The sequence below is a fragment of the Pogonomyrmex barbatus genome, unplaced genomic scaffold, assembly GCF_055798465.1.
Source record: "Pogonomyrmex barbatus isolate J1 unplaced genomic scaffold, ASM5579846v1 scaffold2, whole genome shotgun sequence".
NCBI classification, from domain to species: domain Eukaryota; kingdom Metazoa; phylum Arthropoda; class Insecta; order Hymenoptera; family Formicidae; genus Pogonomyrmex; species Pogonomyrmex barbatus.
The window spans coordinates 10,644,778-10,672,330 of NW_028297116.1; the positions used below are offsets into that span (position 1 = coordinate 10,644,778).

At 35.1% G+C, this 27,553-nt stretch overlaps 1 protein-coding gene across 1 annotated transcript in view; it reads left to right on the forward strand.

The window, feature by feature from the left end:
- The window catches only part of LOC105425678 (netrin-1), a 192,782-nt gene that overhangs the window by 123,223 nt on the left and 42,006 nt on the right, over nucleotides 1-27,553 (forward strand). The window contains exons 3-4 of the mRNA XM_089077233.1: nucleotides 18,476-18,625; nucleotides 20,115-20,210. Of these exons, the coding sequence (XP_088933359.1) occupies nucleotides 18,476-18,625; nucleotides 20,115-20,210 (246 nt within the window). The remainder of the gene's footprint in view (nucleotides 1-18,475; nucleotides 18,626-20,114; nucleotides 20,211-27,553) is intronic.

A 27,553-nucleotide genomic window follows, 5' to 3' on the forward strand; every position in this document is an offset into this window, starting at 1 on the left:
CTCCATCATTCATTTATGAAGGTGGCCGGCGAATAACGGGCGATTCCATGGGATCTCATGGTGATTGCTTTATTCAATAACCAATCTACGGCATAGCCGTCATGCCACGGGGAATTTTCGCGAAACTCGGCTGTCAAATGAGCCGTGAATCCTCCAGGATATAGCGGAGCGCGAGGGGGGAGGGGAGAGGAGGGGAGGGGAGGGGAGGTATATACCTCCCTGAACGGTATTACTGCGCGGCTTCATCGATCGGAAAAAAGTTTATCCGCGAGAACGATGACGGAGGATAATTCGATCCGCCTGGAGTGCGATTCCCGGGACGATGAGCGAAATGAGATACTCTCTCTCTCTCTCTCTCTCTTTATATATATATATATATATATATATCCCTCCTCCTCTTCCTCCTCCTCGACCGTGTTCTTGCAAAGTTTAAGCGATTCAAGAGCGAGTATTTCTTTATTTTTTTTTTTTTGTCGAATCGCGAAGACAGACCGGAAATCAAATCAACTTTGCGTCATGGCGAGAAAGTTGGATTTTATATTGGCAATTTGGCGTAGATAATCCATGCTTTAGCCGCTCGGAATTATAATAGAATTAATTTGCTGTCTATCCGACGCGAATCGACTCCGAAGAATAAGTTCTTAATGAAATGACGGTAAGAGGATTGCGCGTGGCGATTTAAATCAACCTTTCGGCTCGTGAAAGACTGACGTCGAGATACTGATCTAACTTTAAATTGCGTTGAATTGATATTATGTTTCTTCGATAAATTCGATAAATTGAATTTACTTTCGTTTGTCTTGTTTGTTTAATCAAGTGGTTGTGCAATACGGAAAAATAACGTAAAAAATATTTGATACGAAATAATATGTAATATCTGATGCGTGTACCATTATTATACGCTAGTTAATTAAAATACATTGATCTTCTCTGAATATTTTATTGAGAAAACATCAAGTTCAGAGTTGTGATAATTAACATTATTTAACACTTAGTTCCATTTTTCAAAAATTATTTTTATTAATACAATAAATTTATTTAAAGAAAGATTAATACTTATTTTTTAGCAAACAACATTGTAATAATCAATATGAATACATTAAAATCAACCTGCGGCAGATAAACTCCGAGATCAAAGAGAAATCAATGTTGATGTTGATGTAACTGTTGATAACTCAGCTTGCAAACACGCAAATGTATCAATACCAGAGAGAACGTGATGATATGAAATCCTTCAATTGATACAGTTTTTATATTGTTCTCCATCTGGTCAGTTGGCTTACATCTTCTTCGTCAGTCCGTGAGACATCTACGAGGGTACATCGGAAATCTTTGATCTCGGATTTTATATCAATATTTGTGTTACACTTAATATATTATACAAATTGATAAGCATAATTAATATTATCAATATTTTATTTTGTTATCTTATTATGTTGATCTTTTAAATATCATTCTTTTCATTTATTTTTATATTTGTCATTAATTAATATGACTGACACAATGTAAAGAATAGTTACATGGCTGAAGATGACTACAATTAATGGCCGAAATTTCTGAAATTTGTTTTAATAAAAAAGAATGTCAACGTTTAAACTGGCATCGATTTTCAATTAACAAGATGAAACAAAAAAAAATTATATATATATGTATATATCGGATATCTGTCTATACATCGGATTTTAAGTGGATTATTAAAAATATATACGCCATAATTTAATTAAGAAAAAATCAAACTTTTATATAATTCATGTGTATTTGATATACAAAAAAGCTAACTGTTATTAATGAAAGTAAAATATAATTCCTTTTATTTCACCTCGTTACGTTGACATTTTTTTTATATGTATTATATATGTATCGGATTTTATATATATATATATATATATATTGATACATAAACGTTTATATTTATTTTAATTAAAATTGCACTAGACATGTTCGATGCATTGGCACGTATACATTTTACACTACTTCCTCCGTAAAGATTAGGATCGCACTTAAATTCCGTGCGGAAACAGCGCAGGCGGTAGTTAAATTCTACCCAAGGAAAAAGAAGCGCGCGTTCGGTACACGGTGTTATCGCGAGATCCCGAGGCAATCCGCGGCAAAAGAGAGAATTCGCGGAAATTTATATCATAGTGATGATAAGATCTCTACTCCTCCGCCACCCCGCGTTCCATTCGCAAACGGCCTTCCGCTCCTAATTTCATCTCCGCCCGCTAGCGAAGAGCATTCGTTCGTTCGCTCGCTCGCTCGCTCGCTCGCTTGCTCTTTTCTTATCCTCGTCGGCGATAAATCCGAAACGAGTCACGTTCACAGACACACCGAAAGGTGGGAATAAACGCTTTGTGGCCGCCGCGCGTCAAGAGCCACCGTGATGCGGCCAGCTTTGATCTCGGAGGTGAGAGTGGAAAAAAAGCCTCGATTCACTTCCAGTGCTTTGACCCGCGCACGTTCTCGATCCCGTCAATCTATCCCCGGCTCTCTCGATCAAAGACTCGCCAAAGACTCGCCTCAATTTTCTCTTCTCTTTCTTCCCCTTACGTAAGATAAAAAAGATGAGGAAGAGGAGCGGCGACGCGATAGAAGAACAGAACAGAGGAAAGGGGAATCCTCCAAGAACTTGGACAAAACGTCGAAGACGAAGCGATACGAGAGGGGAAACTATTCAGGCTTCGATGGATTGACTTTATCGTCGCGCAACCCCGCGCCACGCGAATTGGGGGAGGTTTACTCGAGGGAAATCAGCCTGATAATCCGATTAATAAATTGGTCCGCATCCATACGCCCCGCGCGTACCGTTTCTCGCTGCTCTCGATTTAATTGATCGCCTTTATCGCATGCTTCACGGTTTAATGTCCGTCGGTGGTGCATCTGCACATTTTGCGATGAATGATTCTCGACTTCAAAACGAATGAGTTGACCGGATTATATCCCTTAATCAAAATCATTTTAAAGCTAACAAAACGAACTAAGCGTACAATTGGTACGTTTAACAGAGAAAGGGATTACTTAATTTAATATTCTTAAACACGCTTAAGAATATTAATTATAATATAATAATTTAAATTCTATTTTTATAGAAATAATGTAAACATTTATAAAAATAATTCTATTACGTCACACGAGTTATAATCTGTTCGTTTAATAAATATACAGCTCAAACTCTGAGGCATTTATTTAATTGGATTATAAAAACTCAATCATCCTTTCCGTTATTATTAAACCCGCGTCATAGAATTCACGTCATTGTTTCATTATCATTTTAATAGCACATTGGTCATTCTCATTATAATCTCGAACGTAATTGAGCGCTTACGTATCAAAAGCTTTTCAGCGGTCGAGACGGGTCTCCTTTTCGTTATTTTCGGCGGACACATCAGCGGGACACCGTATTTGAGACCGGATGCCCGTGATGCACGACAGTTTATCGAAACGAAGAGAAGAGAGGGTGGCGGGAATCTACAAGACCGTGGAAGGACGTGGGCCGAAAAATGACCGTCAAATGGGCCCGTGTGCTACCCGCTGCGAGAAGAAACAAGTGGGCGAATTTCGGCATGCAAATTCAGCCTCCGCAGGATCCGCCTCGCGTGCTTTTCGCGATCAACAACAGACGCACGACCGTTGGACTTTGATAAAGATCCGCTTATCATCCGCGAACATCTCCGCGAAATGAAGAAAACAAGAATCTACTTATATAATAGTGCAAGAAGCGAAATGAAGTCCAGCGTAAATTGCTGCGTAATTCACATGCGATAATTTACAGCGAAATAACAATGAGATTAGCATAACTTCATGGAAAGGCAAATTTCATAATAATGAAATCAATAGAATAACAATCAAATTTATAAAAAATTTACATTAAATATAAAATATTGAAGTATCAATTTTTGTTCCTTGTTTTTAATAAAATAATTTTTAATAAAATTTTTAATAAAATAATAAAATATTAAACATAAATGAAAATATGTCGATATCTATTATGTAGTAAATTTATAGAATATTATTGTACTATTGATAGATAGATTAAATAACGACATTTCCATATCGGTTTTAAAATGTATTATTGCAAAGATGTCACATCTTTTTAAAATATTGAGATATTGAAATTCACAGAAATATATATCTGTGATGATTGTTAGTAATTATATAAAATCTATTTCGACGAAAATTATTATATCTACAAAAATAATTTATCAAAATTTCAAATATTCATTATAATTTGTTATATATTAGCAGTTATTAATTTATGTAACGTATATTTTGATTTATTATTTTTTACATGTTTAATAAAAAGTATCGTTTCTCTTTAATAATATTTTAAACTGTAATAGTACATAATCTATCGTAAAGTATAACTAAATTGAAATTTGTAATACTTCCATAAAAAATTAATAATGATAATTAAAAAGATGTATATTTTTCAAAAAACTTATAAAAATGTTTAATATATAATATTATAAATCTAATAATGTTGTCAAGTATATGGCTGTTTTTTTTTTTTTTTTTTTTTTTTTTTGAAAAATTTGACGCTTTTTATATGGAAACAGCTTTCGATAATAACATTCGTGAGATTACATTGCGTAATTTTATAATGCTCGTACTTCAGCTTGGCGAGCAACCGGAAATGTATAATAAATCATAACGGTTAAACGGATGTCGCCGGAATAATTACGTGGAAACGGAACTCAACTTATCTCCAAGAGAAAAACGAAAAGTCGTTGGCACCAAGTCGAGGACTCTTGGAGATCTTCACTGTTTGCGTTTACCTTAATTTCCGCGTCGCTCTCAATTTACATTGCCGTAATTCCTCAGTATACAACGATGTTTACTCGCGAGTATCGTACGCGATACGGAAATACCGCAGCTGTCCTCCTTTAGTGAGATGGCAAAATACTTTTTTATGTTTGTGAACACTCTACGGATAATTTCATTTAAATGAAATAGAAAGTTTTATCTCACCTAAAAGGGTAAATTATCTTCACTTTCACCTCAAAAACGAAATAAATGTTTATTAACAGATTAATTATGTTAAGATATATGCGATATTTTTCTGTGCTAAATTGTTACGATATTTATATTGATATTTTAATTTTAATCAAATCGTTATATTGTCTCCAAAACTACAATTTGATTGCTCATTTAGTCTCTATTATTCGTTGAATTTTTAATAAAGTTAAAATTTGATTATTTGTTTACTTTTTTTTTTCTTATTTTTCAAATATTGCGTGTTAGCGTGTTGGCGTGTTGGTCCATAATATCATCGTGATCTCATCTCGGATTGAGTGTAGAATGTAAATTCGGCACATGCACCGGCGTTTTGTAATTATGACCCCAGACGGCACGCCGACCGTGTAATCTGATACCCATTTTCGTTCCATTATAAAATTCTAATTAGTCGCGCGGGATTTATGCCACCTGTAAGAGGACGTCCGTTGTCCATAAAGATCCTTATCTGGCCACCCATCTCCGAATCTGTTTTAACTGCCTTCGAGATACTGACCGCTCGAAGTCGAAACGTTACACGATGACGCGTCGCGATAGAGCTTTTCAAAATGAGGAAGGAGTTTTACATTTATAATCGGATTAGATCTATCGAATTAAATTTAAAGGTTATTTATATCGAGATTATCCGCTCAATAACTCTTTGTTTCTTGAATCAAACGTCGAAATTTTCCTCATATCGCTGTTACCTGATTGAATCTCCAATTTTATGTTTGTGTGCTCAAGCCATATTCCAGTAATAGATAACATATAAAGTAAGCCGATTAGGAAATAAATGAATAGATTGAATATCATTTAATAATTTATGATAAAATTCAAAGGATTCTAATAAAGTGTTAGAAGTTACCATAAAAACGATGCCGCAGCTACCTCAATCATCTGATAAGTCCTCAATTTATGGAAATATTAAACACTGACATTTCACATTTATCTACTTAATATCATATTCATTTAATTAATGCCTTGCGTTTATATTATAATATCTGTTTCAAACGTTTTGATTTGGCAACAGACGAAAATCAAAATTGGTAAAAATGCATGACAATCAGAAAACGCGACTTTTTTTTAACATACGTGAAAAAAATGAACAGAGAGGCGAATAAAAAGGTGAATGAAGAAGCCTCGCAAGATCGCAGTTTGACCCTCCCCGATAATCGGCTTAAGGCGCCTTAACAATTTCATGTAGGTATAAGAATATAAATATGTGTGTATACTCGTGAGACTGACCCGATAAGTCGAATTTATGACGCGCCAGAGAGAACTTCGCCTTCTTTTCTTATTCGTTTTCTTTCTTTCCTCACTTTCTTCCACCTTGATTCTTTTGGACCGTGATAATCTGGATGGACGCAACCGCTCCCTATTCCTGAAATCCAATCAATTTTCTTCTCCACACACACACACACACACACACACACACACACACACACACACACACACACACACACACACACACACACACACACACACACACACACACACACACACACACACACACACACACACCACACCACACACACACACACACACACACACACACATTCGCGCTCTTAGACGCGATTATGCGAATCTGTGCGAGCTCTTCGGAAGAATCTCGGTGATCAGTAAACTCGTACTTTTTACCGTGAGAAACTCTTACGAAGCGCGAACTTCGTAAATCACATAGACACTTTATGCGAATTTTATGGGCAATAATCTTCAACCAGAGATAAAAATTAAGAAATCTAAATAAATAGATATAAGAAACTGGTTCTTCTCATAATAAAAATAGTCGTAAAAAAATAGTAATCAATTAATAACAATTAACAAATTGTACTTTAACCACACATGTAACAAAGTATATAACAAAAACTAATATTAAAAAACACAAATGCAAAAGACACTTATATGAAATAAATATTATTTGAAAAGACCTTGTTATAATATTATTATCAGATTATTTTATTCTATCGGTAATTAAATTTAGCTAACCTAAATATTATAAAATTATAGTAATATCAAGTTTTATTTTCAATCAAAAATTAAAAAACAGTTGGACTACTCTAGCGTAAAAAAACGTTCTATGCAACGTAAATTTTTCAAAGACCACGTTTGTGTGCAACGACAAGCGTATTCCGTCAATGGAAAATAAATGAATTGTTAATTGGCTATTGTTTCGGCATGCAGTCTCCTGTAAACACTTTTAAAACGGAATACCCAGACATATTTTCGCATAAAGTCGGAACGCGGCGTTTATCTTTTAATTGCATTTCGCGTTGCGCGACTCTTAAAAGGATACAATCGCGAGTCTGCGAATACCGCGTGTTTGCGATAAATTAATTAAGTGACTCATGCCACAACATATTTTGTAAAATGTGGTAGATGTAGTTACGCATATAAAGGCTTTTTAGAATAAAAGCTAGAAAGGGAAATAAATAATCAAAACACTTGAATAATTTGAAACAACAAGACAAATATTAATAAACGCACGATTGCGAACCTTTACAGAAATAAGACATTATACTTATTAATCATAATAATCTATAATTTAATTCTTGCTATGAATTTATACAATCAAAATTTTTATTCCATTTTTATTCCATTTTAAAAAGTTTCGAATTTTTAAGTAATCCTAAAAGCACAATGATGACAATTCTTAATTGAATTGTTTTTGCAACGAAAGAAAAGCATCACGTTTTAGATATAAATTTGAATTATTAAATAGGATCTTTGAACATCTGTAAGACTGAAGGAGATTTTGAAACGCAGTGAACAGCGCGTATAATGACGAGTTTCTCTTCTAACTTTTTACTTGGGATGTGCGCTCGACTCCGAATGCAATCGCTAATTAACCGCTTTTCAATGTCCCCTCACATGAAATGTACGAAAGTGCATAAGCAAGTAGGCAAGAGGAGCGTGTCACGTTTCTTTCAACGAGTCTTCTCGGCCCTTACGAGCGCCGGATCTGTCGGCCACGACGAGTAGTCGGATACCGAGGAGCGAAAAATTGTCAAAGGCCGTTCTTGAATTTCATTATGCAAAACGATTGTTGAAAATGAAACTGACGTCGGATTCGATTAACGAAGTAATAGGGATACCGAGAACGCGATTCCCTCAGCGATTTGCATACACTATGCAAATTATTTTTATAACTTGAGAAGATGTTATATCTTTTTAACCTCCATTTTTCTTTCTTTGTTTCGGAACATTTTTAAAATATTTCCCCCCAAAAATGAGAAATAAATTATATCTCGTGTATCATAAAAAAATATTTTACAGCACGATTTATTCTCAAATGTGGAAGCCTTTCTTTTTCTCGTTTTAGAAATTTTTCCGTGTGACCGTTATCACATTTTCCGTGGACACCTCATAATTTTTTAACTCGCCGAAGAAATAAATGCTATTAAATCATTAAAGTGTGAAAAAAAATGACTCTGGTATCGCTTGCCGTCGATCCCGAAGAGCGAAGAGCTGTCGAAAGCAGGTTTGGAATTTCATTATGTAAAACGAGCTTTGGCAGAGCGGCGATCGTTTATACGGATTGGATTTTAATCCGGAGACAGGAATATCGATTATTTCTTTTACGGCTCCGACGTCGCGAAAAATCTACTTTGTGCGCACGTATAAAATAAGGCATTTCATAAATATCTATTCGAGACGTATCGTTGTCGAAGACTCGATGCATATTTAATACGAAAAAGGCTCTAATCTCTCGTAACGGGAAGAGAGAGAGAGAGAGAGAGAGAGAGAGAGAGAGAGAGAGAGAGAGAGAGGGAAGAGAGAGAGAGGAAAGAAAGGTAAATTGGAATGCCAAGGGTAAACTTTCCAATGTCATTGACCATGGCTGATTACTTAGCCTGGACGTCGCGAGTCGGGAATATTTTCAGCTGGGTTCGAAAACGCGGGACTATCCAGGAATGCACACCAATGTACGATCATTTGCATCATCAAGGTCGATCGATCCATGAGGCGAGATAACAGTATCACGAGACGAGACGAAGGACCGTTCAAGGTTCCCGAGACGAACCTTCTTCTCCGTGAAAGCGGTGTCTGCGCGATAAGAACCCTTTCCAAAAGAGGAACGCGACGACCATTCGTGCTGCCATCGAAGGATTTAATCTGAAGGAGATTATCGCTAAGCGGCGAGCGATCGCGCCGCTTTTACGATTTAAGCTCGTAATATAAAGCCGAGCTTCTCGCAACTTATCGACTAAATCTCCCGGACGGAAATCTCGAAGGAAGCTGCATAAACCGGCGTTAGTAAACGCACCATCGGCGAGAACGTCGGCGGATAGGTTGATGAGAAGGATAATCTTAAAAAGAAAATCTCACTGAGTTTTACTTTAATTCGAGAGAAATTTATCAAAATCCAAATCTGTTATATTAAATATATCATTTTGCTTGAGGAACCATTCATCAAAATATTTCTTACACATAAGTGTGTATTTATATTTAAGTATAACGGTTTTATCAAAATTCTTATATCCGCGTTGGAACGAAGGTTTTCTTTTTAAATAAAAATAATTTACAAAAAATAAATATCTTTACATATTTTTTTTTCATTATTTTTATTCAGACATATTCCTCGCGATTCCGTATCGCGTTACACATTTTTCTTCTCACATGTTATCGGAATATTAACTTTCGAGGATGCTTTATTTCATCGCCATTAAACGTCAAATTGTTAGCGTTCATCAAATTACGTAGGAAAATAAAGAACAGGAAGCCCGAGCGTGTTTTGGTATTTTGTACTCAACGGTGTCTCTCGAAACAACATGGAAGAGACGGAGTTCCGGAGGAAACTAAATCCATAGTCTCGATAGTAGAAGCACGACGGGACCATTTGCACTTCCGCGAAACGGATTAATCTTGAAGACGCTGTCGAAGGGACCGGTTCACGCTTTCACGACATCAATAGCGTGAATAGGGAGACCCTGAACCGAGCCGGAAGCGCGAGATATTACGGCAGATGATGCGAAAGATGCGGTATATTATGGCAATTGACGACTTCGTGAAGTGTTGTACGATTTATACGTCATATTTTTACCTTATTTCGCATGAGATTGCACTTTCTATTCTTTTCCATGGGAAATAAAACTTCTGACAGATGTTTTATGAAACTTGATACACGAGTATTCATTCAAAATGTAGTTCTTATAATTTTATATATTCATATTGAATACTGTAAGTATGAATGCTATAAAGTTTTGTTGCCTTTCCTATTAAGTATTAAACATAAGTTTATAATATTACAATTAAGATTTTATATTTTTTAAATTGGAAAGAAGAAACATTAATGATTAGAGAATACCAAGTAAATTTCAAAATAAATTCTATGTTTGAAAAATTTTTAATTTATAAATATAACTAATTATTTAAAATATATTTTATGTTTGTAGATTTAGATCGTCTTTTGTAATTTTTATTATAAAATAATAAAATAATAAAAAATATTTTTTCAAAAAAAGTAAAAAAATATGATATATACATGCCTCTTTGTAAAAACTGTTTTATAAAACGATATATAACATGTTTTTTATAAAATAAACATACTCAATGATACACATACAAATATTTTTATAATTAAAATAAAAATTATAGCTTTAGCATTATTAATAATGCAATTGTATCGTATAATATATTAAAATTCTTTTTAAAATTATGTTTTTGTTAAATAAAATTATAGAAGATAATAATGTAATAAAAGATATTATTACTATATTAATTTGCATATTTTTTCGACTAATATAAAATTATTCTACTTAATTACACATATTATTTTTTTTTCTTCATTGATGCAACCTTTTAATGTCATTACTTTTATCAATTTAAAATAACTTTATTTTGTAAAACAATTTTTGCAGCAATATTACTGCTACGATTTTCATTTTAATTATTCCATTCGAAAAATGAGTAGATTCTCCTGAATGAATGTGATAAGTTCATTATTTGCTAACGGTACAGTTAATTTCTTGGTACCAGGCCTCATCCGTTTATCGCGCGGATGAATCAGACGTAACTTCATACGTGGATATTGGTATGTCAACGAAAATTTTATCGGTTAAAATAACATCACTATTATACACGTTGCGGACAGAACCAAGATAACCTTTCCAACATAGTATTTCCACGAATGTCGGCATGCTAATCGCAAGAAGAAGGGAACGGGGAGCGGAATGACTTGAAAAGCCGACGAGCCCCGCTCACTCGTCTATCTGAAGCCTCATTTTAGCAAGTATCTGTGATCCGGCCAACTTCATCTCGTTGAAGGGTGGCGGGAAAATTACATTACGAAAAAGCAGAAACGAAAGAACACACGATTACGTATAGTTTTCCAATGTGAACCGCGCGGAAAGCTACGTCTTCTACGTAAAAATCACGCTTTCCTCTAAATTTAGAAACGTCACATGTCGATTAACGCCAAGCGAATATATCTAAAGAATTTGCAAAACAGCCACAAGATAAATGTTGCTCCGAGTGCAAATGCAAATTTCTAAATGAATATTTTAACCAAATATTCTATTCTCTAAGCGAAGAAAATTCTTTTGAGAGAAAAATCGACGTGTCTCTCAGTCACAAACAGCTAGAAAATAATAATAATAAGAAGAAAAGCTATTTCAACTTTGCTGCTATAACAATCCATTCGTAAAAAAAACGCTAGGAGCAGTGCAGCGCGCATATCAAATGCGATATCTTAGATTCAAACATAAAAAGATATTAATAGACGGCAGGCAGGAAGTAACGTGAGCAAATGTTGAGATGTGAAATAGGCGCAATGGCCGACCGTGCCAGGCATTACTCGTATATGCCTCGGCTCGTTACAACGAGTAGAACCATTAGAGATCATCGCGGCGCGATTTCTCCGGGAGCGGAGGACGACTCAAGTTAATAGTTCAAGTTAATAGTTTCCAAAATCGAGCCTGCCTCGTGCAACGACGTGTCGCGCTCGGCGTGCGAGTAAAATGTAAAATCGATCATGATTTACGAGCGCCCCCCGCGCGCTTTCTTCTCCCCCCTCCCCTCCCCCTCCCCCTCCTTCTCCCCCCGTGGGTGTCTCGGAGTCACGTTTATATTAGCTGGCGATAAGTGACACGCCGGTATGCCCGCGCTCATTTTGCAGGCGTAAACGTGAGTTACGGTGCTTCGCCGTGCTTCCTGAGGCGCGCGCCGATGCCGCGTCGATGCCGTTCGCACACTGACCTTTTCGAGAACCTTATCGAGAATATATCCTGCTAAGATAGCCGATCGTACGCGCGTACCGGGAACAAGCCCGATTCTCGAATCCCCGCGATGGGTTCGTTGCAAGAAGATTGCAGAGACGACTGCTCACTGCTCGCCGCTTCTAATTTTTTTTTTTTTTTCCGTTATCGCAACATCGTAGGCGCAAATCGCAAATTGCTCGATTTTTCAATTCTGTAACGAGATATCGGTGCAAGAGCGACGTACAGAAGAATCGAAGAAGATGGCAGTTTTTTAAAATGACGCGGGGGAAATCGAGAGAGGACGTATTTTTAAATAATTTTTTTTTTTTTTAGCAGATTTAAAAATAATTATTAGGTGAAATTCTTTTTGTACTACAGTAATACGAGTCGTTGCGCGCGACAAATGTGTTGACAAAGGGCACAATAAGAGTCTTAGAGCGGCGCAAAATAACCGACGGCAGCCAGCACGAACAGGAGCACGGTTTAAGTTGACAAGCAATCCTGAATAGACGTGCTCCTAATCCTGGATTAGATTCCGCGTGAAAATGGCGTAACCGGCTCGGCTTCTGAAACCGTCGGCGCGATAATCCGGCAATTCTTGTTTCCGGCGATTCTCGGCGATCGAATTAACATAGGATATTCGCTACAATAGCGACGTGCCTTGAAAATAGCTATCTAAAGATAGAGGGAGGTCTATTGTACGCGGACGTAGTCGTAGTCGTTTTTCTCCCTCTCCCCTCGCTCAATGGATTAAACCGCGGCCGTGTACGCGCAGTGTCTTTCTCAGCTTAGATCTCACGAATGAGCGAAAGATAGGAGACAAACGAATTGGCTTCTTACCGTTGTAATCTGAAGAAGTATGCCGAGAGATGGCAAGTAAGATACGAGACACTTGCGTGCCAGTGAAGGGTCGCTGAGGGAAATCATAGTCATTAACATTCATGCATTTTAATGTAAGTTCTACATATTGTACACGATATATCACAAAACAAACATTTTTTCCTGCAATTCTTCATAATTCTAAATATTTATATCTAATTTGATGATTTATGTTCCATTTCAAGTTGTTAAAAATAGATTGCTAGACTAGATTGCTTATAAATTCGTCGAAAATGTGCTTTTAAGAAAAATGTTCGTATACATTTTATATCTACACCTAAGAAAAATTAAGATATTATATTTCTTACCTTCCTTTTCTTGTCGTTGTCATTTTATTCTTTTAAAATTGCTATTAATATAACATTAGCTACTTTTCAGTTCGCGTGCAAGAGGTATCTCTTGGATACAGTCTCTTGCGTAATTTGTTGCGTAACAAGATAATGTGCTACTAAAAAAGTTAACTGACGACCCCATTTAACCAAGTATTATATTTAATCGTCCAACTTTCGAACAACCTTCATCCGATTGTCACACGTTTATTCTTAGAAATATGAAGATCATTCAAGGTTTTTCTTTAATATCAGAAAAGCATATTCACTTTGCATCATTGTAATATATTACAATAAATATGGTTACATACGATTACATAAATATGATTATTAAATTAATATATAGTTTATTTTACATATATGTGTATATATCCAATTATTTAGAAAACTATATTGTAATAGTGCACAAAAATAACGTAATAATATAATTCTAAACTCCACATCGTAAAAAGTGACATGAAGAAAATATCTAAATTTAAAACGTTTTATTCAATACGAATGTTTAATAATAATAAATGTTTCAAAATTGTTTCAAAAATGTTTTAGTGTTTTAAATCTAAACATCATGGCATCATCCGTTTTATAATTAAGATATCTTTAAATATTTCAAAAATGGAAACAAGGAATAAAACACTTTAATGTCTTAAAATTAAACATCTCTTTTATCAGTGCATACCTACTACATCTAAATTAAATTTTTTGCAGAAAAATTCGAAATTCTATTCTTATCTATAAACTCTCATTCTAACAAAATTATTTAATTTTTTGTTTGCTTAAAAAATAATTTTCATGTTCTAAACTGTCCAATAATATGTTACTTCATAATATGCATATATAAGATAGTGATAAAAAAAAAAAAAAAAACAGGGATAATTTTTCAAAAAGCTATCTTTTCAGCACGCAATACCGTTACAGCCATAATGACGATCGATTAGCGACATCCAAGAATCCTAGCTCGAATGATTTCCACGCGGCATCGTGACGCGCGATTGCCGCTTTCATCTCCGACGTCTCCGGTGTCTCGCGGCGAGAGTTGCATAACGAATTTATAGGTAACGAAAGGGCCGGTAACGAGGGAACAAACGACTCCTTGTCTCCGGAGAGACAAGTCGCACGGATACGAAACAACCGTTACGGCGATTTAGGTGTCGAAAGTCGAACATTTCCAGCGTCGCCGCTGGAGACGGCGGCGATTCGTATCCCTGGCGGCCGTCGATCAACGAGAGAAAACGTGGTAATCCTTGAACCGCACCGCGCCGCGGTAAGTCTGCCTCTAATCACTGTTTATGACGTTTTCTAATGACAACGTCGCGTGACCAATAAACCGTGTCGTGACCTCCCGCGACACACGTCCGCGGAATTGCAATCTGTACTGCCGATCAAACTGGCTCTCGCACACGTTCACAGTTGATTAAGGCATTCGTCATGCAATCTAAGTTAAGTAGTGCTAAATGATAAATTCTGATACGTAACGAGGATATCAATCGCTTAAATTAATTTTTCAAAATTTTTATATATGTTCATCAAAGATATACTACTTTTAATATATCTTTATAAACATATATATAAAATAAATTTATATAATATAAAATATAAAATTATTAAAATTTATATAATAAAATTTATATAATATAAAATTTATATAATGCATTTACGTAATATAAATATTTTTTTTGTTTATTTCGTAAATAATTTGGAAAATATATTCTCGTCCTTAGATCAATTTAAGTTTTCTGTCATTTAAATAACTATTGAAAGATATTGTAATCATTTGATGAATCTTGAAAAATCGGTAGATGTTTCAAATTATCACTACGTGAACTTTAGTTCACGACAATAGCTAAAGATTAAGATGCACGATTGTCGTCGGTCTGTACGAAATATATTGGCGAGTCCAATTTGTGTCAAACGCTAGATCACGGAAGATATGTACCAGTAGCAATAAAATTTTTATTGGACGATTGTATTTTGATTGCGCGCCATGAATTTAGGGGAACGGGCTCGCTCGAGCGATTCACGTCAATGTGCAAGTCGACGACAATGTCGACGATTAAGAATTATGTGAATCGTATCTCCGTTAATTTTCGAGGACCGTCCTCGAGCGAAGCAGACGGTATAGCAGACGATAATTTATGCCGAAGAACAGAAATTTAAGCGCGACATCGCCTCGTACACCATCGCGCGATATAATTAGCGAGAGAGGATCATGAAGGAAGATGAAGTAAGAATCGACTTTGTCCCGCGGCTACTCATCAACTCTGGAAAACAGTGAGACGATAGTCTCGATTAATTAATATGATCGGAGTCTAATCTCAGAATGAGGTAATCAGGATCCATTAATCGCATCATGAATCACGAGTATAAAATGAATAAATTTTTAAGACTAGGCTCTCGTCAAAATGATTATGCAAAATATAAAAAATAATGATCGCAAAATATTTACTGTTTTAATTGAGCAATGATTATTTCATCAATAGACTTCATATTTCTCTCTGAAAATGTTTCAAAATATTTTTAATTCACTGAGATATTTACTTTTTAATTATCATATCTCGTATGTTGAATAATGAGATTTCATTTTGTCATACGCATTGCTGCTAATTTCAGCTCTTCGTAACGCGACATAAGTTTTTTATTGCCCTGTATTATCAACGCGGCGCAATTTACGAGAAGGATACACGACTACAATTGATTATGCACGGTTGTCGTAAATCAGGCAGGTTATTATTTTACGATGAGCGTAATTTTGTTGCGATTATTGGTAGTAAATTGCAGCCAGCGACGCACGACTCTCGAGAGACGGAATGTTAATGTTTGCATAATTATGATAACTTGCACCGTGATTCCATGGTTTTTTTTTTTATGGTCGCAAGTTATTTGTGTTTTATGATGATTTACACACACAGGAAAAATACGCGGAGATGATATATCCTTTGGTATTCATGTAACACTTGTTACCGTCAAAATGTGACAGCAAGTCAATTCCATATATTACTTCCCTTTTGCACTGCCGTTTTCTGAATTTTATATATATATATATATATATATATATATAAATTGTTAGGTTTAAAGTATAATAACCGCATCAGCAATAGCATCGTCCTCAATTTTCAAAATTTTTAATATAAATCAAAGAGAAATTAACGGCTTTCGCTTTTCAAAAAAATGAGTATTCGAAGAGACATGGTTGTTTACTCATGTACTCATACAGAGTATGACTAAACGTGTAATTGCACGAGTATTTATTAGCTTTTCTCTTCAACTCCAATCTTTCTCATCAACTTATACTTTCTCTAAGGCACGCCTTGATGACGAGATCGTCGAGATGCGCTTGATCGATTTTATAAATCCTTCGGAATGACTTACGAGGACCTCCCTCTGTCTTACATATGACAGTCGCGAAGAGCTCTTTAATATCACACGTATATCTTACACACAATTAAGCTGCATGAAATTAGTATAAGACTGGAATGCATTCATCTCGATGCTGCCAGTCTCCTTTATGATATGACATACATCGTGTGCAGAGTATCCTATTTTAATTAATTTTTAACAAGATTTTTTAATAATTTTAATTAGTTCACGGAAAAATGTGAACTTTTCTCTCATTATCTCTTGTAATTTCTCGATATGTAAAAATTTTGTAAGCAACTCTCTAGTTAAAATTCTACATAATGTAGTTCGATTTAAATTTGATAAAAGAATAAGATTTTATTATTTATTCACGTTTCTAAAATTCAATATGTAAAACATTTTATTTTCACACTTATTTATAATAAATTTTTACAAATTTTTCTTCTTGAAATATTTATTATAGAAAAATTTCAAGTTAATTAAAAAATCCATTATTTAAATCTAATCTAATGAAAATGGAACTTGCTATATACTTAATTTTACTACTAACATATTTAACGCAAAATATATCTTGATTAATATATTTCTCAATATTTTATCATATGATATTTTACACATATATATATATATATATATATATAAATCATTTTATTTAAACGAAATATATGTGTATGTGTGTGTGTGTGTGTGTGTATATATATACACACACACACACACACACACACACACACACACACACACACACACACACACACACACACACACACACATACACATATATTTCGTTTAAATAAAATGATATATATATATATATATATTTCGTTTAAATAAAATGACTCAACATTCCTAAGTATAATTTTAGTATAATAAGTTTTGATTTAATCTTAAACACTTTAGAACTTAAACGTAAATTCGTAAACATAAGTTGCTCAATTTCTATAATTAATCTCGACCAAAAATTTCGCTTATTTTCAATTTGCCGCATAATCACGCATACTTGCGCCGCATTAATATACTTCTCGTGTCTCGCTCGTGGGAATGAAACTGCTTTTATCCCGCGTAAGATCTTCCATTTATCGAGCTGCAGTCAATGGCCAAGGTTCTTTTATAGACGCCATGTAAAGTCCGCGCTTTATCTTAATTTCAGGTAGCGGATCGTCACGCCTATTTGGCTATCTCTATCTATTTTCCGGGTCGCCTATCTGCGTTGTTTCTTAATAGTTCGAGTGTACCTCGAAGGCGAGATGTTGCATATCGAGATATACAATCGACAGTAAATTCGAACACTATGCGCTAATGCAAAAACGGGTTGACGCAAGCGGATCTAGCACGGCCAACTTGATTAAAACTCTCTTTCATCCGATCTTCAGTTATGCTTTGATGTAAAATTTTTTTCTCCAATAATTAATTAGTCATACCATTTATACCACGTGTCGCTAAAATTACCAAGCACTTTTTCAATTTAATTATTAAACGCCGAAAGAAAGTAGTGTACCGTAATGTGTCCAATATATCGCAAGATAAAATAAATTCTTCTATATAGACATAACCGATATAAAAAGAGTAATATATATATATATATATATATATATATATAAAATGAAAAAAAAAAAAAATATTCATAATCATAATTTAAGTATGTTGATTTGCAATTTTCTCTCGGTAATCAATTCCAAGGAGGTTACGCTTGTTTTCATTAATTAACTAGTCCATTTGTTGCGTTTACAGCCTGTGACTGCCATCCGATCGGTGCTTCTGGGAAGACCTGTAACCAGAGCAGCGGCCAGTGTCCCTGCAAAGACGGCGTAACCGGTATTACTTGCAACAGATGCGCCAGGGGCTACCAACAGAGCAGATCGCATATTGCGCCTTGCATCAGTAAGTACACGCCCACGCGCGCACTCACCGCGCTTGATACCCGGTTTCATTGCCGCATTTATCTTTTATTTCGATTTCGTTTCCGCCGGCGCTCGTCATCCCCTCCCCCTCCCCCTCCCCCCTTTTCGAGCCAAAGCCTCGTTTTGTACGCCGGGCATACCGCGCATGCAACGCGCAAGATAGTATTATAGATAGTAGATATGAGATGAGTATTATATATACAGAGAATAGGAGAAATTCTGTATCTTTCCGCGAGACGATAAATTTAGGTAAATGTAATATGATAAAATACATACTATATGTATAAAACGGACGGGTTTTTTTAATCGTATAGACAATAGAGAGAATCGTGAGCGTAGGATCTCCTAGCGCCTTATTTTTATAAATTTTTTTGAATTAATAAATCATTTTTATGAAAATAAATGAATTAGATAAAGAAATTAATCATTCTTAAAGGAAATTAAAAAAATCGCTGTACAAAGTGAATTTTTTGTGGTTCATTTCTTGGAAATATCTGAACTCTTTTGCGGTGGTTTTAGAAAGAATGTTTTTGAAGCAGATTCAGAGTGCTCAAAACATACTGAAAGTTTAAAAGACAAATGATAATACATGTTCGTGCAAAATACGTATTAGATATGCGTATCTTTTCCTGTCAGAGGCGATTTATCTCGTTATTACCGATATATCCGCTTACCGTGCCGTGATACAAAAACGCACAAAGTTGTTTGGCCGGAAAGAGAATACAAAAAGTCTATCAAGCCAAGATTTCACGTTCGACTTTTTTAGTTCGCTACCAGGGTGGCAGGAAGGTCGGACAAAAAAGACACCAGAGTTACTCGACCACACCCGTACTGCCCTCGAGAATGATCGATCGATCGATCAAGGGGAACACGCGACGATCTCGACGCGGGATCTTCTCGCGCTTGTCCAATTAGGCGAAATTTGCGAAAACGTGTGTGCGACCATCGGATCGGGGCCCACCCTCCGCTTCCACCGTCACGGCTTTTAGTCCCAAGTCGAGTTTCAGTCAAGAATGAGTGTTCGTGTCGCACGAAAGATTGCATCGTTGTCCGCTTCTGAGTACCTTCAGGATTCGATGTTTGTTCAAATTTTATCATGTATAAAAGTCTCACAGGCAACGGGAAAAAAATAACGGGATAAGCACGAATAATGTTGTCGCTTAATTAATCATATACTTTGGGTGATGTGCTTCCAGATATAAAATAAAAAAAACTTCTTAAATTTTAAATATCAAATATCAAAAGAAAACTTGCAAAAACAGTGTCCTTGTGGGTTCTGAATCTGCTCGTTAATAATTTATATATATATTTCTTACAAGATTGGAAAATAGAATATTTTTTATAGCAACCGCTATCTCTAAGAGAGAAACAACTGATCTGAACACAAAGTTCTCGGTATGAATACCTGCGGGATTAACTCAACCTTCCGTCCAGGCTCGTACTTCTCATTTATCTCGTATTCTTCGCAGAGATACCCAGGGTCGTGCAGACGCAAGGCATGGCCGGTGAGGAGAGTGGCGAGCACGAGGATGACGACGAGGAGCGCGGATACGACGGACGAGCTGGTAAGTGAGTGCAAAGTAAACTCGAAGGTGCGTATACACTAAGCAAATGAATAACGAACGAACAGCGAACGCGAATCTTCGGGCATTCACATTCGTGTTTTTATTTGTCATGCGTTTTCCTTCGAGCACCGGTTAGATTTGGCGTGATCGCTGCCATACCATCTATGGATTCAATCACATCTAATCTCGTAAATCAATCAATATCATCATATACTTTAAAGATTATTTAAATTTAACTATATATAAAATAAAATAAAAAAGATTCTTCCAAAGAAATGCGTTTTGCAAAATAATTTTCCTAATGATATTTAATTTAATTTTAAATGATGGATTTTTTTGAAAAATATTAAGCACGGAAATTAATTCAATGTTTTTCTTTTACAAAATCAAAACTATGGATCAGATAATATTAATTTAATTATCAAAATAGTTCCTATTATTTTCTATAACATTAATGCACTTTTCCATCAATTGTCGAATCTTAACGCAAAAAAATGATGATAAAAATGATGGTTTAATAGGAAAAAGTAAATTTAAAGGCACGGAATTAATTTACACACTTTTAACTTTTATATCAGGTCATATCGATATTAGTAACTGTGTTAATTTAAATAAATTTATTAAAATGTTAAACATTTAATGTCTATTACTTTAATCACAATAATTCGTTTTTTTGGTTCGTTGTACGTTCGTTTAGTGTACACGCATTTATGTACGCGGCTATGTATTTCGCTCATTTACGTTTAGCTATTCTTCGACCGAACTACTTGCGTTCGTTTCGACGTCGCGTCGAAGTCTCCGCTGGTGACACACCGGGCGACATAAAAATCGCTGGCGAGCGATGGAACGTAAGAAGTTAAGATGAATGGGAAGGAATGGAAGGAGAGAGAGAGAGAGAAAGACAAATAACATCTCGAGCCTCGAGAGGCAAGCGATGTTGGCGTAGGTCGGTATTCTAATGTCACGTATTCAGTACTAAATGTCCCTGTCTGATTCTGAGTTACATTTGTCCTGTAAGACGATTTAATGTGGACGTGAGATGAGAGTCAAGCAAATGCATTTAGCGCTTATAAGTGTAAGATAAATACCAGCACAATGATCTTCCAAGTAATTTGCGACAGTGTCATGAGTCTCTTAACCATGAAAAAAATGTTATTTCGAGAAGATGTTTAAAAAAAACATATGCTGCGATATTAAAACGTTCTAAAATCAATTTTTTTTTTTAAAGAAAAACTTATACTTTATATTTACAGTCGTGAAAATTATTATAAACAGTTAATAACTGTGAGTTAATACTTTCAAATTTGTCAACGACATTTTTCAAATGGGATCCATATTTTTATCGCGTTGATATTTCGCATTTATATTATTTTCACAATATTTCACTCCATTTTATGAGTAAAATATTCTTAAAAACAGAAAACTGAAAAAAGAAAATAAAGAAAATTTTACGATACTTTATTTCAAATTACCAAAATTTCTATCAATTTCTTGGCTTATTTTTGAGAAACATTAATATAAATACTGGCATCGACGTATTAAAGGCAAACAACAATTTTCATATTTTTATTGTCACTGAAAAAAATTTGAAATTTGTCTTTGAAATCAAAATTTGTAATGAGAAACTGCTGAATTTTTGATTATGCATTGCATATGTAATCGAATAAATATATAAATATAATATAAATATAAATTAATATAATTTAATATAATATTAATATAATATAAATATAAATATAAATTAATATAAATATAAATATAATATAAATATAAATATATAAATATAATATAATATAAATTACGGTACGGATCTGTGCGCGATAGCGTTGTTATTTCCGCAAATTTAACAAGATCAGGATGGAAGGAAGTCGCTCTGGATACGAGCTTCATTGCCACGTGGTAAAATGGAATGCGGGCGCTATATTAATTTAAGCAGACAGAGTCGGTGAGCGAGTGAGAAGGAGAAAGAGGGTCGGAACGTCTAGCCGCTCGATCGCAGCCTCTCAGCCACCCCTAATGGCTTAATTAAAACTACCCTCGCTTGCGGCTCGCCCGTTTACTCCGACATTTTCACTCGCGTAGATAATATGCGATTTTCAGCAAACGATCTTGAGCAAGTAAGCGAATCTTCATCCTTTACTTGAGACAATCGATGAAATTTCTCTGAATTTAGATGTTAAAAGCATCACGCGATTTTCTTCCAAATATTGACATTATATAGCAAATGTAAAATTGAAAAAAATTACTAATACTTATCTAAAATAAATTATTAATAATATAAAAAATTATTTTAGTTTTTACTTCTGTGTCCTATGAAAAATTTATATTGCTTGAATTAAATGTTATATTAGAAAAGTATTAAAAGATATGTATGTTTAAGAAAGAGGAGGGACTAAATATTAAATTAAATATTAGATGCTACTGATATATATATATATATATATATATATATATATATATATTGATATAGTTACTGTCCTGGAACTTTAACCAGAAAATTTAATCTCTTAATTTAGTATCGTCCCCATTTGACACTGTCTTAAAAACGCTGTAGAGACTATCTTCTGATCTTATAGAAAAATGATTTCTTCTTCCCCTAGTTTAATTTGCATGCAAATTAGTTTCTTCTATCACTAATTACAGTTCCGGAATAAAAATGTAAAATTTGAAATAGCACATTTAATATCACCAAAATATAACAAAATATTTGCGTGTATAATGTAAATAACTTTCTTAAATAAACTTCTAGATTATTCTTAGATCATATTTAAAACTTAAATTTAATTATAACTTTATAAGTATAATTTGCATACTGCATAATTAATTTTATCTATCTTCATCCATTTTTTATTTTTTTTGCATTATATTAAAATTATTTCGTTCATTCAATTATTGTATTCATTTCAATGATTATCCAATATGAATTCCACATCGTGTATATCACGGGATAAAAATCGGGCTTTCACTTGAGAATGTCCAATACTGTTACAATAATCAGATAAGATGTTGATTGTAAACTTGTAAGACTGTACTGACAATGAGCCTCGCATTGACGACGGATCGAATGATTTTTCCAGGCTGGAAATTGACGGCATGAAAAGCGAGAGGTAGTTGTCGCCCCCCCTCTCGACTTCTCTCGTTGCATCGAATGCACGCGTTTCTACCCACGCGTGCTCCATATGCAGAGAGCGCAGATTACGTCTCGACGCTCCCTGCATTTCGAACGCGAGTGAAATATCGACGCGCGAAGAGGAGTACGCGCGATCGAGTTTGCACCTGGAGCTAGATACGCCCCGTAGTACGATACTAATTATCAGACACCGCAATCACGGGGAAAATAATTTTTGCTTAACCAATCTTGTCTTGTCTTGTCTGAATTCAAGATAAGGATATTTGATTTTTACAATTGGGAGTTATAAGGCGACAATTTATCTGTTCAACGCAAAGGAAAGAAATACTTTTCTGAGAACAATACGTAAAGCCTCCTACTTTAAGCTCTGAGATTGAACATAAGGCATTATAAGAAATATATTTAGATATTTATAAAACGATTATATATTTGTTATACAAATTCTCGAAAAATTATATAATTCTCAAAACTTTGCCTTGCCCGAGCCAATAGAATATTTAATTTAATATTTTATAGCGACGCTGGGTGCTCACTTTTTGCTAATCCCGCGATATTCAGTAGTCGAAAGCTCCTGCGAGCTAAGTAGTCGGAGCGGAATTATTGCGCTTGGGCTCGACTTTGTTCGCGCTCATTTTTTTTTTGCTATCGCGCTCGCGTTTCTTTACGAGACGCATAGAAATTTCGCCGCCTACGCGGCACGCATAATTCCGCTTGTAGATTACACGGCGACGTCACCTACTCGCAGGAGTGAAATATCGGCGCGAGAAGGCGAGTAGTATCGTAATCGAATTTACACCTGGCGAGTGTCGCGCCGAGTGGCGCTGTCGCTGTAAATTCTTGCGGGGGAACCGCCGCAGGTACGGTCCGCGTAAATTATCTGCGATAATAGGCCTCCTGGAAATACTCTTCTCTCGCCGAAACCTCTCCTCCTCCCTCGCGAAATCACGATCTCGACCTCTACGTCTCGATAACATCGCGATAATACCGCGAGTCAATGATCTTGTACAGCGGGTGTCTCCAGACATGGATAATATAGATAACGGATAACGGAAGTGACGGTTATTTTAACCAAGAAACTTTGATAGTTATATAGATATTTAACATCACGAATTAACATAATTGGTCCATGTACCGTTCACGTACCATAATTGGATCTTGAACCAATTCCCTTGTTCCATTCTTGAATTTAGTATTATAATACGAGATTAAAAACGAGATTTTTTTTTTATATTTTAATGTAAAAATTTTAGATTAATTGGTAAAATATAAGGAAAATATTATGAAGAATAATTTGGAAAAAATTTTGCTTAACACAAAAATGATAATTTTAGCGAGATTTCTGACAGCAGAGAATTATTTGATAGGTCGGAGCATCTTGTATAACGAGTCGATTTTTAATTAAATCGCGTTGGCTAGCTAGGAGTGTTAAAAAAACACCGAACCGAACCGGTATCAGCCGATTTATACGTATACATCCGTTTGCATCTCAAACAACGATCAAGATTAAGCCGATCTTGATTTTCACGTCTTCGAAATTTCATTAGGACGAAGTCCCACCGATCACGCTTTATGCTCTCGTCGCGTGCAGGTTTCAGACTTCATTACCGGTTTTCATTCTCGCGCACTTCTTCTCTCGTTACTTCGTCCGACGGCAAAGCGAGGCTGACTTATCCTTTTATTTTTCAATTCCTGCCACTTTAACTTTGCAATTTAGCGCAGTTCGATCTACATTGCCATGTAACTATCTTACGAGTATATTATATTATCGTACTCAACGAATCGACAAGTATAGAAAGAGAAATAACAAACTATCAGAAAACATCAGAACTTGTACCTGTAAAGGTACAAGTTATCACTCAATATCCAAGAAAATAGCTTTATAATTAGACACTATAATATATGTATGAATATATTTATATTTTTATTTAATAGCTTTAAAGCATAACAAATTTAATTTGGAAAAATTAAGAATCTTATTAAAAAGAAATTAGAAAGAATAAGAGGAATTCGATTATATCAAATATAAACGATCAAAGTTTCATGTAAAATATTTCACGGATCGATCATATTCTTAAATAAAAATACTGCCTAAAATTTATTACCTTCACACATCATCGTTGAAAGACACAATAATATGATTTTCAAATAAAAACGGAAATTTATATTAGAAAAAAAAAAAAATGCTATTCAGATATCTTCCATCTCAACCGATTATTTTCATCCATTTGATGTTTAACATTACATTTACGAACTAAATTTTGTAAATAGAAAACGACTGTAACTCAAGAAAATCTTAGATAAGATTGCGCTGGCAGCGCTGGTCGCGAACGTATCGTAGGTGTCTAGGCTTAACGTCTACATATTATCAATACAAGGCGAGCCTCGCCGGGGATGGAGCTTCCCCATTTGACGCGATCCACCCACGCGGCCCCGCAAATCGCGGCCCGCCGCGAACCGGCGCGATCGTCGTCGGATACGGGCGCGCGGGGCCGGCTCGTTACCGGGCAGCGATCCCTCGCGCGGACCTTCCGCCGCCGCGAGGACGGACTCGCGCGATCTCACATGTCCGCCCCCGCCGTTATTCATAAGCAGCGCGGTAATTACGACGAACTGGTAGCCCTCGGCTACCTTACCCTCGCGTTCCTCGCGTTCGTCTCGAAGGCGGCCCACTCGGCTCCCCTCGGCTCCGCATATTATCGCGCGTGCGCGCGCGCGCACGCGGTAACGTAAGCGCGCATATCCGGCGTACGCATTCCGCGTCACGGATCGCATCTATATGTTAATGTCTCGCTACGCAACCGAGTAATTCTCGCGCGACGCCACGCACCCACGCATGCGTGCATCGCGCGCCTCGGGAGTCGCGCGAAAAGTGCGCGCGAGTCGATCCGGCTTTGACATATGATATCGATGAATAGATTACGATTACGAGTCGTCTCTAAGCAGAGCTCGCTGACGATGGAAAATCATTTAGGATCGTATTAGTAGTTACGTGAATGTTGTATCGAAAAGTGAAAGAATTGTAAGGGATATAATTCAGGATGAAATATGAAAAAATTTTACTGAAAAATTGTACAGTTCATATTTGGATTATAGATCGGCCAATAGTACTATATATCGAGCTGATTGTGAAATGCGAAAATTTCTATAAAAAGATTTATTAAATATATAATAAAATATAATTACTTTACTTCATTTTTTCATGATGTCAGTTGTTTCTGCGATTGCCCGATGGGTCCCGAGTCTTTTCCTCGTTGTAAATTCCTTTGTTGCACTCATACACGATACTCGTGAAAACATAGCCAATTACTATTGCATGTTCTAATCACTAAGGTAATTACACCGCACTTTATACTTCCAACATTACCCGCACGCTATACGCGCTTCACACGCATTATTTATTGATAAAGAATGCCATCGAGGAATCAAGATTATAAACATAATGGAAAAATTAACGGAAAAATAATAGAAAAAATATGAAGTTGTATGATTTGCATAACATTAAATGCGAAATCTCATGAATCAGCGAATCTCATGAATTAGTCGAATGAATAAATTTCGATTGGAACTTTCAATAAATTACACAAATAATATATAAATGTTAAATTTGCATTATGTAATTGAAAAATATTAAAATACTATTCATTTAATTATGAATGCAATGTCTTAATAAGACATCACAATATTCGACTTAGATTCTGTTTATAGCCAAAAAATTAAAAAATAACGATATGATTATTCAAAATGATATGATTATTCAAAAAATGCAATCAAAATTAAAAATTAAAAACAGTACATTTTGAACACACAAATTCAATAAAATGTTTTCCTATCATTAAGTTCAATTTGGATTTATATATTATAATTTAATCTAAAAAATAAGCAAATCAACAAGGCATTCAAAGTATGAGATACATTCGTATTAAGCATCATTATTCATATTAAATATTACATCAATCATTATCACTTGCACACGTAAATATCATATTTATAATTTCCATTCATTATTATTATATAAAGTAAATGAATCGCGTACGAAATACTTCGATAAATAATTAATAAGCTTAAAATTATTAATATAACGTAATATAACTAATTATGTGCGCTGATAATTTGTCAAAAGAAATTCTATTATGTAGATGCCTTCTCTCGTATGCGATTGTATTTCAGCAAATGATTTTTATATGGCGATATACGTACATCTGTATGTACATAC